General features: G+C 35.2%; 1 protein-coding gene across 1 annotated transcript in view; it reads right to left on the bottom strand.

Annotated features, from left to right (window-relative positions):
• Positions 1-2770: 2770 nt before the first annotated feature.
• Positions 2771-14714, bottom strand: part of Snap29 (Synaptosomal-associated protein 29kDa) — a 31590-nt gene continuing 19646 nt past the window's right edge. The window contains exons 3-4 of the mRNA XM_090390338.1: positions 13841-14156; positions 2771-2980 (exon numbers count right to left, since the gene is read on the bottom strand). Coding sequence (XP_090246464.1) covers positions 2814-2980; positions 13841-14156 — 483 coding nt within the window. The 3' untranslated portion in view covers positions 2771-2813. The remainder of the gene's footprint in view (positions 2981-13840; positions 14157-14714) is intronic.

Raw genomic sequence — 14714 nt, 5'->3', positions numbered from 1 at the left:
AAAGGTTTAAATGTTTTACCAGTGATGTTTTTAGACAAAACTGATAACAAGGAAGAACTTTCCCACTAATTACACAAAATTAAAAGTTACAAATTCTAAATTTAAAATATTTAGCCCATGAAATTCAATATTTTCATGCACAACATAACAAAAAAAAAAAAAAAAACAGATGATACACCTAAACCTCAAAATAAAATTTATGAAACTCAATTGCAATTCTGAAAAAAAAAAATAAATAATAAATAAATAAATAAAACGTAAGCTTCTTAAGGTTCAGATTCAAAAAATCTGTCTGTGCAATCATTTAGGTTACAAAATATATAAATAAGAAACTATTGCAACAATAAAAATTATATACTGTAAATAGGATGCAGTATCTTTGGATACTGCATAAAAAAACTTTGTTATATATTAAAAAAAAAAAAAAAAAAGTCATCAATAGGCAGGTAGTTGGTAATGCTAAATGGATAAAAAATTGAAAATTACTGGAAATTTTTATTGAACATGTTTCAAATACAGTAATCTTCAGATTTACAAACACCATGCATTCGTGAAAAGTAGTTTGAAAAGCAAAAGTTCACAAATAGGAGTAATTTTTCTCCATAGATATAGCATAAAATGAAAGGACGTGTTCCAAAAATTAAATATTTTCTCCAAAAAATGAATGACAACTGGGATAACCTTAATTCATGAAAGATATATGTCCTAACAAAATAAATTTAATTTTATTTTAACACAAGATAATAAAATAATAATATCGGCATTACAATGCAGTCTGCTCATACTATAGTACAAGCAGACCGCATTTGAGAAGAAGTTACATTTATGAGTTGAGTATAGCTTTTTCTTAGAAAAAGTTCACTACCATAGTACTGCAGTTTAACAATAACAGCTTTGGGGATGTGCATAAAGAATGGCAATTACTGTATAATTTAAATAGAAAAAAAAAATTAATCAGTGAAGTAACACTTTTCTAGCTCATGCTTATAACTGGTTAAGCCCCCAGCCTCCTTCTATAAGTCAAATTGCAGGGTGACTAATGGAAACTCTGTATCTTATACAGCTGCATTAAAATTATCCAAAGCTGCTGAATATATAAATAAATAATTATTTATATATTCAGCATATTTATCCAGAAATATAAAATGAATTTGGAATGAGTAGCATAGTTTCCTGGAGCAATAATTAAACTATTCTATATACATATCACTTTTATCTACAGGAGATACTACTGATCTGTGTAGTATCTGTGCAATAATGCATTTTGCCAAAAATATCCTTTAAATAGTGTGCTATTATGCTATATATGTTAATTGTTAAATAAATTTAAAATGTAGCTATCTCAGAGATCGAGAAATAATTTCAGAGAGGATAGTTGAGCAGTTTTAGAAGGGCACATTTTAATAAATAATAAGCACAAACAACTGAACTAAATATCGGTAAACAATCATTGCATGGATAATACAATGGTGATTATTCCCACATCAGAATAAGCTTGCTTTTGTAACAAATCACTCTAGTATTGCACTACTTTCAACAAACAGCTTTAGCTATATTACAACTTTAAAAACATTTTGTATATCACATGGCAACTCAAACTTGACTTCTTAACAACTGTTTTGTCTACATGTTGTCATTAGATCCCTGCTATCTAATGAGAGAACAGGCTGTTGTAGCAGTCTCATTTTTCAAATGGCCAATTAAGAGAGGTTATAAGTTTGAAACAGTGCAATATCAGGGCAACTTATTGCAAAGGCAGGTTTGTTCTGCTAGGAGAATTAAGACCACTGCATTATCTATACAGTTTAAATTGAGCAACCCACAAAAATAGATTAAAGGACAAGATAGCTCTGCAAGCATCTTATAAAGAAAGAAATTTTTTTTTGCAAGGATTCTTAAAGACAAATGCATTCATTGATGTAAGTGCCATCATTAAATGCATTATTTATTAAATATAATTTAATCTAATGCATCAATAAATGCATTAGATTAAATGCATTCATTGATGTAAGTGCCAGATTGCTTTCTTAATATTTCTGGATTGTTCAACTTGATTTTTTTTTTTTTTTTGTAAATTAAATTTTTGGATTTCAGAGAATTATGGATTATAAAGTGCCAGTTTTTACTGCATTTCATTTTTGCTCATTTTATTTTCAAGTTTGTAAGGTTGAAATATTAAAGTGGGAGTTCACTGTATATAGGAAATATAGGTAAAAACAGGATAATAAAAGAACTGTGTATTTTGTAGGGGGTAGGAGGGAGAAATACTCATGACATGTACACTGCTGACAGTAAATTTTTTTTTTTTCAGTGAGAGAAATTTTATATTCCATTGTTTCATCACCCCATTAAAAGCTAAAAGTTCCCAAAAGTTGGAATGTGAAAAACTCATGTATCTACTTATCCTAAAAAAAAAAGCTACAGCAATTACAAATATGGCCTAATAATTAAGCATGTGACTAACCAAGTTATATGTCAGAGCATTATCAGCACCAAGCATTACTATTTTTACCAAAAAATAAAGATGTCTGATGTGGAGTGCGCTAAAAGAACATCAGTTATACCATCTGTATAACAGATGTCCTTTTAGAAATACTTATTTCTAAAATAGCAAATCTTAACAAATATTTACAAAAAAAAAAAAGGGTATTTAAGTAAAAAAACATACTGCAAAATACAAATATATGACTCATACTTATATGAAGCCTTTACTTACACAACTTATATTCTTTTACATTTTAAAATATCATTCTGCATCTAAATGCCTTCAGAGGAAGAGTAAATTAGTATTCTGTACATGTTTTTGGCATATTTCATTTCTTCAAAATACGATTAATCTGTCTATTTTGATGTTCCATCGTTTCGTCAACCTTTTCCACTTTAATAGTTATACGATCAAGTGATTCATTTTGCTCATCAATTTCATCATGAAGTCCTATTGCTAGATGCTTCAATCGGCCCAAACCTTTACTCATTTCATCTGTTGAACAAAACAATCTAATATGAATAAATGCAATCCCAAATATAATTTAAAAGTATATTTTTCAATTATTTACACTAGCTGCACTGAAAATAAATTTTAAATTAAAATGAATAAGAAAAAAAGTAACTTTTTTTCCCCAATTTTCTTGGTGCTAGCAAAGATGAACTGATCAAATTCTACTCTAAATGCTTTGCTTCTATTTTTTGGCACTGGTCAAGCCAAAGTTTATGAATATTTTACATTTTTTATTAGTAGCAACAGATTGGTGTAATCTGTGTAGGACTGTATGTTATTACACCGCAAGTTGGCATTAAATTAAAAAAAAAAACAACTTAAATTTGGAATGTAATTTTTTCTGGTAGATGCATTATTTATTTTTCTGCTTATCATTACCTCATGTTGAGAATATGAGGTGTGATCAAAAAGGTTTGGAGATTGAGCTAATATTTAGAAAATGAAGCTTACCAGGGATTCACAAATGGATATAATTTGAAGTAGTCTACTTAACACTTTATAAACAGATTCCAATGCTTCTGTAACTTTTGGAAATAATCCTAATAGGCTTCTTTTGGAATAATTTCCAAAAGAAGCTTATAATAAAAAAAAATCACAGGGAGTTAAATGCAGTGAGTATGGCAGATCACATTGATAAAGTGCTTCCCAAGAGATTCTTGAATGAAAGTGCCAAAGTCTGGGTAGGGGGAATGTCGCAATGGAAGTGTCAATTCCTCGATGCCCACTTTGACTTTCTGCAATCGTCATGCAATCAGAGTAACCACTTTATAATATTTCTGGTTTACTGTCTGACCATGCAAGAAAAATTCATAATGAACAATGCCTGAGAGTTAAAAATAAGGCAAGCATGATCTTCACATTTCATCAAGATTGCCTTCCTTTTTTTGGCCCTTGGAGAAAATGGAGTCCTCTTTTGAAAGAATCAGATCTCTGCTCTCAAATCACATGATTCATCACCAATAATGATGGAGGAAACACAAGGGTGTGGGTCAGTAGTATCACACTTATGTAGATTCCAGCATCTCTTTAATCATCAGTGAGCACATTCCTGGCACAAACTTGGCTGAAATGCATAGCATTCTCAAATGTCCCATGAGAAATACCTATTTCAGTAACAACAAAAAAATCACCAACAGTCAAACATTAACTGTTGGAAAGGGCTTCCTTCCCGGCTAGGGGAATCTTTCTTTCAAATGTACAAGCCTTCAGGCTTCAAAATTTTACCTCTTCAAGCTCTCTCACTTGTTAGATTTTCCAACTAGTGTTTTCCTCTTTCCTGTTTCTTCTTTTTCCTGAGAGAGTGTTTTGCTCTCATTTCTTCTTCTACTTTCTTTTCTTCTACTTTATCCTCCCTATTCATTATTTACTATAACCGGGATTCCACTTGTTGGAATCCCACTAAGTGTAATTTAGATAGTTCCTGGAGCGCCTCCACGTGGCTAGGGACGGGAGTCGAGATGCAGGTAGCTTGCTCCCTGCCTCCCGGCTGCTAAGACTCCAGGGCCGGCAAACAACAACCATCACAACACACATATATACTCACACACACACACACACACACACACACTTACACACACTTGCCGGCTATAAATAACCTACAGATGCTACAGCGGTATATAGGGGTAACCCTGGAGGCCGCAATCAATACAAGAATACCTTGTCCCTTGTTGGAAACGTTGTTAAAAATCAAACACTGATCACCCCTAATCAGGTCACTAATGAGTAACTGAATCACTAGTTCTTGAGGATGAGGAATGGGAAGAGTGAGAGTCATCTTTGACAGACAAGAATCTCTTTTAAAACTTTGTGAACTATTAAAATGTCTTTGAACAACACACACAATACTCTTTGAAAACTGTTTTTAACATTTTCCAGGTTTCTGTTGCACTTTTCCCTAATTTGAAATAGAATTTGATGCAAGTTCACTGCTCAGTAAAATCACTCATTCTAAAACATGACAAAACACCTTTTATTCAACGTGCACTAATTCAGACTGACTGAAGTTAAATGGAATATTCATGCATTACTGTCTATACAAGTCATTGAACATGTTGCAACAAGTTTAACTGACTATGATGGTGCAAAGTGAGTCCCAAAACTTTTTGATCGTACTTCACAAATAAGGTAGCACAAGGTGGTGGTGGCACTATGACCACTACAGAAAGTTATCAACAGTGAGAGCAAGTGTGATAATGAAAATGACATTTTCCTTATAAAAGCAGAAGTTAATGTCTAGCCGAAGTTTTCTTTTGGCATTCCAATCTTCAATTCCATTCATGAAACTACATGTGTCATTAACTTTTCGCTGCCATAGAGGTACAACGAAGGTTGTAAAATGCAGTCATGGTGATGTAAAACAAATACAGAAAATCCATTTCTGTATTTCTGTTTACAGAATCCATGATGAAATAGCTAATATACAGGCTTATACATTTAAAATGATATTTTGGAATTAAGGAATTAATCCCTATGTTTATGAACTCAGTATATATCTTTAATACAAAATTCAAGGGTCTTAAAGTTTCGGGTCTTGCAATTATGAAGTCCACTAAAAATGACCATTTTCAATGGATGTTTATTAACTTAAGCTTTTCCTACCAATAATTTTGATTGATTATTTTGTTTAGATTTTTCTTTATTTATAAGAGAAAATAAAAGAAACAATATAACTGAGATGAAAATATGCAATTAATAACAAACTAGTAAAAGCAGAATCACAGTATTAATATTAATCAAAACATAAAACCATTTCATGTCAATGAAAATGACATTTTCCTTAAAATAAGGCAAGCACGATCTTCACATTTCATCAAAATTGCCTTCCTTTTTTGGCTATTGGAGAAGATGGAGTTCTCTATTGAAAGAACCAGGCCTCTTCTCCCAGATCACATGATTCATCACCAATAATGATGGAGGAAACACAAGGGTGTGGGTCAATAGCATCACACTGATGAAGATTCCGGCATCTCTTTAATCATCAGCAAATATACTTCTCGTGACAAAACATGTCAATAATTTAACTTAAAGAAAGAATTCAAACTTAAAGAAAACAATTTAACTATCATCAAAGTTTCTTGTGACGACCGACTAACTGGTTAAAATAAATTTTATTAAAATGATATATACATAAGATAAAACAGAAATAAAATAAGATAAAAGCGTTAAAATACAACAAGGTAAGAGAGCTAAAATATATATAATAAAAGTGTTAAAATACATGGATAGTAGCTTTCGAAGCGGAGTGCCTCTTCATCAGCTAGTGTGTGAATGGTGTACTTCAGTATATATTAATGGTTACAATAGCACAAGTCAGCTGGGCATGATCATGTATCACAAGTCTGGTGTCGGTAAAGCAAAATTACGTACACGTGATGATCGCCAGCACTTATCGCACTGCAATACAGTACATTCTATAATAGGGTGTAAGTGTACTCCCCCTCATCCAATTCATAGTACTATTATTGGTGGCTATGTGTAGTGCTTCAAGCACTGAGCACTGGCGGTAATCACATGAACAGTCGACGATTTCAATATCCCGTTGGGGATCAAGATTATGCTGCTCAACCCAATAATGTTTGGCATCTGCAGAGCGTTCAAAATTAGCAGTTCGCATGCTCAGAAACCCAATCTTTTAATCTTCTACCAGACTCACCTACATAACACCCCCCACAATCTGGACACGTAATACAGTATACAGAACCAATCCGTGGGAAAGGAGGAATCGGTTTTTTCACCTTAGAAATAATAGATTTTAATTTCCTCCCCAGAAATTGCACACATCGTATATGATGGTGACGCAAAATCCTAACAAGACGTTCCAATATGCCCAGATAATAGGGGATGTAGGCAGTAGAGATAAATTGATTGACACGAAGCGGGTTAGATTTCGTAACAAATTCGTGAGCCTCAAGCTCACATCTATCTAGAACATGAGGTGGATAGCCGCATTTGAAATCTCCGCCCAAATTTTAGAAATCTCCAACTGCCTATCACCAGTTGAACTAGAGCGTGTCCAAGCACAGGAGAATAAGGTGCGAGTAGTGCTACGTAAATGACCAGGGGAGTGCGTAGAGCCATAATTGGTAAATTGGCCTGCACACATTGGCTTACCGAAAACGGAAGTTACTAAACGTGAATCCATGTGCTGGACTACACATCCAAAAAAGAAGGGTATTATTTACCTCTAGTTCAATCATAAACTGAATGACGGGCGACAGGGAATTGAGATTTGCAGCAGCCCAGATTCTGATCCCCGGGGTACAATTGCAAAAATATCGTCAACATAACAACACCAGAGAGTGACAGGAATAGGTAAGTTCAAGAAAATATGACTCTCAAGTTCCTCCATGGCAATATTGGCCACGATAGGACTAACAGGGGCACCCATAGCTGTGCCCTGTATTTGGCGGAACAGAGAGTCATTGAACATGATCATGTCCCCTGTTAAACACAGATTGAGAGCAGTACAAATATCATCTGTAGAGAGCAAGGTTCTCCCAATGTGGTATCCCTGCTCAAAAGACGTCTTGCGCAGGCAATAGCCTGTTGTACAGGAACAGAAGTGAACAGAGAAACCACATCAAAGGAGACCATAACGTCACTCTCAGAAATAATAAAATCTTTAATAATACGCAGAAAATGCGTACTACTAGAAACAGTTTTCCCAACAAGGGATGCTAATAACTTGGCAACATGTTTAGAAAGTTCATATGTAGGTGTATGACAACAAGAAACAATGGGCCGTAAAGGAACATCAGGTTTATGGATCTTTGGAAGTCCATAAAACTGGTGACAGGTGACAGGCAGTTGGAGATTCTAAAATTAGAGTGGAGATTTCAAATTGGGGCTATCCACCTCATGTTCTAGATGGATGTGAGCTTTAGGCTCACGAATTTGTTACAAAATCTAACCCGCCTCACGTCAATCAATTTATCTCTACCACCTACATCCCCTATTATCCAGGCGTATCAGAACATCTTGTCAGGATTTTGCGTCACCATCATATACGATGTGTGCAATTGCGGGGAGGAAATTACAATCTGTTATTTCTAAGTAAGGTGAAAACACCAGTTCCTCCTTTCTTACGGAGTGGTTCTGTATACCGTATTACGTGTCCGGATTGTGGGGAGCGTTATGTAGGTGAGTCTGGTAGAAAATTAAAAGATCAGGTTTCTGAGCATGAGGTGGCTCTGCAAACCGCTAATTTTGAACGCTCCATAGTCGCCGAGCATTACTGGGTTGAGCAGCACAATCTTGATCCCCAATGGGATATTGAAATTGTCGACAGTTCGTGTGATTACCACCAGCGATCATGGCTTGAAGCACTACACATAGTCACCAATAATAGTACTATGAATCGGACGAGGGGAGTACACTTACACCCTATACTGTATTGCAGTGCGATGAGCACTGGCGATCATCACGTGTACGTAATTCTGCTTTACCGACACCAGACTCGTGATACATGATCATGCCCAGCTGACTTGAAACCATTCACACACTAGCTGATGAAGAGGCACTCCGCTTCAAAAGCTGCTATCTATGTATTTTAATGCTTGTTATATATATTTTAACTCTCTTATCTTGTTGTATTTTAACACTTTTATCTTATTTTATTTCTGTTTTATCTTATGTATATATCATTTTCATTTTAATAAAATTTATTTTAACCAGTTAGTCGGTCGTCACAAGAAACTTTGATGATATAATGCAACCCGACACGCAAGGCCTGTTTTCTAATAATTTAACTTAAAGAAAGAATTCAGATTCATTTGCAAAGCAAACACATTTTAACTTTCAACGCTGGTAACAAAGCCTTTCTTTTGCTTGGTAGTCAGCAGCTCTTCTGGTGTTGATGTTGCTGCATCAACAACATTTTCGTTCACCTTAAAATTCCTTTTATACCATCAAAGTCCATTCCCATCACATCATATCCATTTGCTGGACCACATTTTTCAATGATCTTCTCACCAAGGCTACAGAGGCAAAACTGTTCCAAGAAGTAACGTCACAAGTAGCACCTAAGACATTTCACTTTGGATGCAATTCTTCCCTCATTCTACGATGAAACTCAAGTACCTTATCAGAAGGACTTTATATGATTTTTTGAGGTTATATATAATGCTTCAATCCAATTTCTGCTTAAAACTGTTTGTTGGTATCAAAAGGTAAAGAATGAGACACTAAACATGAAGATGTTTCACAGTCTTTACAATGCTCTACAATCATTTAGATATACAGTCAGTGTCTCAGTCTTTATAATGATCTACAATCATCAAAATGTTCCTTTTTTTCTGATGCTATTCTTCTATCTCCTCTTTGCAAGCCAAAAAACATCTGTTAGTCTCATTATTGTATGTAAATTGGTTAACTACTTTAAAAAACCTTGGCTTGGAAAATTTTCCAATCACAAGTGGGTTCAGTTTTGTAATGCTATCTGCCTACAGCATAATAGAATAGTAATGCTTTCTTTACTTAATTCTCCCACCATTGCAAGAATCTCTTTGAACACAATTTTTTTTAAAAATAAATTAAACTTTACTTAGGAAACTTTGTATTAACTATGAAAACAATTTATTTCTCATAGAACAAAAATGGACTCTGTGATACATACAGGGTGTCTCAAAAATATTGGTACAAACGTTTAGGGGAGGTAAGTAACATCTAAAGGAATGTGAATCACATAGGAACCCACATAACCGGAAACGTCATGGGAAAGTAGTAGCAGAGGCACAAGAAGCAGAAATGACACAAGACAGTAATTAGTGGCAAACATTTATTTGACATAATATTAACAATGGAGTACGAGATGGATGCATTTTATGATGTTACAACAGATGCTTGAAGGATCCACCATGAGGCGTAATGCATGCGTGACACCGACGCAGCATGGATTGGTAAACATGGTCGGACACACCTGGAGTTTCTTTGACAGTAGCAGCAGTGCAGATGAGTCTTGCCACGAGATCCATTTCTGTCTCCACAGGCGATTCATATATGATAGATTTGAGGGCCCCACAGAAAGAAATCAAGGCTCAATAAATCAGGTGAGCATGGGGACCAGGCAACAGGTCCACCACAGCCAATCCATCGACGCCCAAAACGCCTGTTCAAATGGTCACGAACACACCTTCCATAATGGGCAGGCGCCCCATTATGTTGAAACCAAATGGTGAGTCTCACATTTGCTGGAACCTCGTCAAGTAACCCTGGTAGAACTTGTTCAAGAAAGATCCCATATTTAGCGGAGTTCATGTGGGATGGTAACAGGTATGGGCCAACTAAGCAATCACCGACCATACCTGCCCTCACATTTATTGTGAAGCAATGCTGTGCCGCATGGGGGGCCGCACACCGTGTGGGCCCTCTGCTTATCCATACACTAGGTGCATGTCTGCCAGCTCACAGTTCGTATATCGATGCATGCTCTTCATGCGGCGACTATTGCTTGAATGAGTAAACCCAAAATTTTCCCTCTCGCAAACTGATGAACAGTGCCGTGTACAGATTTACGGTAACGTTTCCGGTTATGGGTTCCTATGTGATTCACATTCCTTTAGATGTTACCTACCTCCCCTAAATGTTTGTACCAATATTTTTGAGACGCCCTGTATATATATAAACCAAATTTTGTAACAATAAAACGAATATGTTATTTAAAAAACCTAGTTTCTATTATTGAGGTTTTGCTCATTAATAACAAAATGCAAATTTTAATTTTCAAATTACAGTGAAACTTCCCTTTAACGGACAGCCATGGGGAACAAAAATCTGTCCATTAGAGAGAAGTGTCCGCTAACAAGAAGTCTGAGGGAGAGAAAAAAAAAAAAAAATCGTTAAACGTTTAATGTAAAATTAAATTAAATTATATACAGATTTTGCACAATATTTTTGTAAATAATATACATACAATTGTGCTATGCATATTATGACTTTATCTTAAGAAAAATACATACAGTAATCACCTATTTTCTTCTGCACCTTCTTCCGGCTGATAATTTTGTTTTCAACATTTGTTTGGAGTGAAGAAACCATCGAAAGTCCTTCAGTATCTTCTTCAGCGGCGAAAAACATTTTTAAACGATTGATTTGTATGAGCGCTTCTTCTATTTTCATCGGTGGTTTGTCATTAATATGTTCTTCGACAGAATGACCTCCTTCCATTTCTTCATCCTCACGAGGAACTTCTTGAAAAATATCGATGATAATGTCATTGATATCTAGAGCACCATCTTCTGTAGTGAGGTTCGAGTCTATATCTTTGTAGCCAAGATCACTTGAAGCTGAAGTATAGTACATTATCAATAAATGTTGAAGTTCTTGTTCTTCTTGGTGCTCCACATTGCTGTTCACAACTTCAATTTTTGCGTTTGAGAAGCCAGACTTTACAAAACAGTTCACAACAGTTTGTTTTCTAATTGCGTTTACTGAAGAGGAAATCCACTGAATCGCATCCAGGATGCTGATTTTCTTTGCAAGGTCACTCGCACATGTTCAATCGTTCATGTTTGCAATGAGATGTCTTAAAACACGTTTTCTGTAGTGAAGTTTAAAATTTTTTATTATCCCTTGATCCAAGGGCTGACACTCTGCTGATGTGTTTGGTGGCAGAAAAACAATTTGAATGTTGGACAATTCAATGTGCAGGTGAGATGCAGCATTATCCATGAAAAGAATAATTTTTCTGTTTTGACGAATCATGTTTTGGTTAAAGTGACATTCATTCGCTCATGATATCTCGTGTCATCCACACTTTTTTATTAGACTTCCAGTCAACATTCAAAAGATTCAACTTTATGCCCTTTAAATAACGAGGATTTTGTGGTTTTCCTATAACAAGAGGTTGTTCAAAGTCTCTCAGCATATTTGTACACAATAGTACACTCAAGCGTTCCTTAGAAATTTTTCCACCCTGGCACTTTTCGTTTTTTAGACTCATTGTTTTTTCAGGAAGAGCTTTAAAAAACAACCCTGTTTCGTCACAGTTGTAAATATCCTTAGCTTCAAAATCACGACATAAATCTTCCAATTTGACGGTCCACTCTGTTACAACCCCAGTATCAACAGATCCACCTTCACCACTTACGGTTTTCCAAGAAATTTTATGCCGAGTTTTGAACTTGTCTAGCCATCCCACAGAAGCTCCCATAGATTTCGCAACCTCCAAAGCCTTTTCCCTAATAATAGGCTCATTAATGGGAATTTTTTCAGCACGTGCGCCGACAAAACCACTCATACGTAACATTGTCAATTTGAAGTTCAACAGTTTTCGGGAATGATTTTTGAACCTGATCATTTCCGTGTTGCCAAAATTGTTTGAGCAGTTCATTTTTTTTCTTTAGGATGTCGCTTACCTGCGTCTTCCCGATTTTGAATTTTGCAGCGAGATTGCGAACACTATTTTTTTGTCGATCATACGCATTAATGAGTTCGACTTTATCTTTTAAAGTTAAATGTTTACGAGAAGACATTGTGCACTTCACACGACACTGAACAAAACTGAAACTGAAAAGACCGACCAAATTCCCCCTCCCTGCACAAACCGAATTCATCAGAAGTTTTACACGTGCCTTAAAATTCTTGAAAAAGGGTTTAGAACCACGACCTAAGCCTTGATAAAATTCGCAGAATCGGAAATAGAAAATAAACACATGATTGAGGCAATACGTGGAAGAAAAGTTCCTAGAAAAACGGCCGTGAGCTCTCCCGCAGTCCGTTATGGGGAGATCAAATTAAGTGCTAATCTAAACGAAACAGTGCAGATTGCCTGTCCGCGTCCGTTACAGAGAATGTCCACTAGACAGAAGCTGCAAACATGTTAAAACCAATGGAGGCGAGTTGGGGAATTTGAAAATGTCCATTGTAGAGAGATGTCCATTAAAGAGGTGTCCGTTAGGAGAAGTTTCACTGTATATACAGATGTGTGAGTGGGTTATTATTCTATTAGTAGTAGGATTAAGCTCTGAAAACCATTCCTGGATTTATTTACTGATCCTTATTAGTTTTAATATCAGATGGAGCAAAATGCATTTTACCCAAAGAAGACTGATTACTGATAACAAAATGCAAATTTTAATTTTCAAATTATATACAGATGTGTGAGTGGGTTATTATTCTATTAGTAGTAGGACTAAGCTCTGAAAACCATTCCTGGATTTATTTACTGATTCTTATTAGTTTTAATATCAGATGGAGCAAAATGCATTTTACCCAAAGAAGACTGATTACTGATAACAAAATGCAAATTTTAATTTTCAAATTATATACAGATGTGTGAGTGGGTTATTATTCTATTAGTAGTAGGACTAAGCTCTGAAAACCATTCCTGGATTTATTTACTGATTCTTATTAGTTTTAATATCAGATGGAGCAAAATGCATTTGCAAAATGCATTTTACCCAAAAAAGACTGATTACTGATTTCCCCTCCTGGATTTATTTACTGATTCTTATTAGTTTTAATATCAGATGGAGCAAAATGCATTTTACCCAAAGAAGACTGATTATTGATAACAAAATGCAAATTTTAATTTTCAAATTATATACAGATGTGTGAGTGGGTTATTATTCTATTAGTAGTAGGACTAAGCTCTGAAAACCATTCCTGGTTTTATTTATTGATTCTTATTAGTTTTAATATCAGATGGAGCAAAATGCATTTTACCCAAAGAAGACTGATTACTCAGTCCACTCAAAGAGTGTGTGATATTGCACTTGTGACCTTGGCTACGCCAAGCGTTAAACTTGTGATTCAAAATTAATGCCGACAATAAGTATATCAAGCAAACACATTTTTTTTTATTTTATTTATTATTATTTTTTTTTCATTCAAAAAAGGACTCACCAAGATTTTTTTCCAATTGCTCATCAACACTTTTAGGCTGACTAGTAAAACCACCACCACCTTTATATTGATCTTGGAGTCCACTACTACTCTGAAGATGGCTAGGCTCCTTCCAATCATCAGCATCAAGACCACGTGTTCTAAGTGCTGGATGAATATCCATACTGGACACTGGACTCTCCTCCTTTACAAGCTGCAATTTGTTCTGCAGTGCACTTGGACAAGTCTTTGATACAGCATCAGATGGTAACAGTTTGGGGAGGGATTCTGCATTACCACTACGACTGAAATAATTCTTGATGCTACCAAATATACTCTAGTATATAAATATAAAAAAAAAAAAGTTTACTAGAACATTTATTTCTGTAAGGATAAGTTTCCCATCTTTCCTCATAGCAAAGATTTAGAGTACATTTCTATCAACAATACATACCACACACACATGCCAAAAATATACAAACCTTTGTATTAAGACAGTCGCAGACAGAAGATATACAAATAAATGCAGTTGTTAATCTGAAGACGGAATGTGGAAAACAGGTGATCTATCAGGCTTTGAAAAAAAGTCTTATCACGGGTGCATGTTTAGTGGAGTGACAATTCAAGAAATAAAAGACAAATGGTTTCTCAAAAGGATCCATTGCAAAGGTTTTAATGAATGGAAAGCAAGTGGTTCTTCTTCCACATCTCAAAGGCATAAATGTGGCAGGAAAACATACTTAAAGAGCAAAGCCATCATACTCTAAGGAAAAATATGCAGAAAAATTGGACATCCATTGTGTAAAAAATAACATCTGAATTCAACCAAGCCCAGAAATTCCCTATTTCAAACTGTACCATGTGCAAGGAATTGAAGAAATTTTGGTATTGGCAG

The sequence above is a fragment of the Mastigoproctus giganteus genome, chromosome 2 (assembly GCF_048544385.1).
Source record: "Mastigoproctus giganteus isolate SK-2022 chromosome 2, ASM4854438v1, whole genome shotgun sequence".
NCBI classification, from domain to species: domain Eukaryota; kingdom Metazoa; phylum Arthropoda; class Arachnida; order Uropygi; family Thelyphonidae; genus Mastigoproctus; species Mastigoproctus giganteus.
The sequence above is the reverse complement of the archived record's forward strand: the minus strand, read 5'-3'. Positions and strand labels throughout refer to the sequence as shown.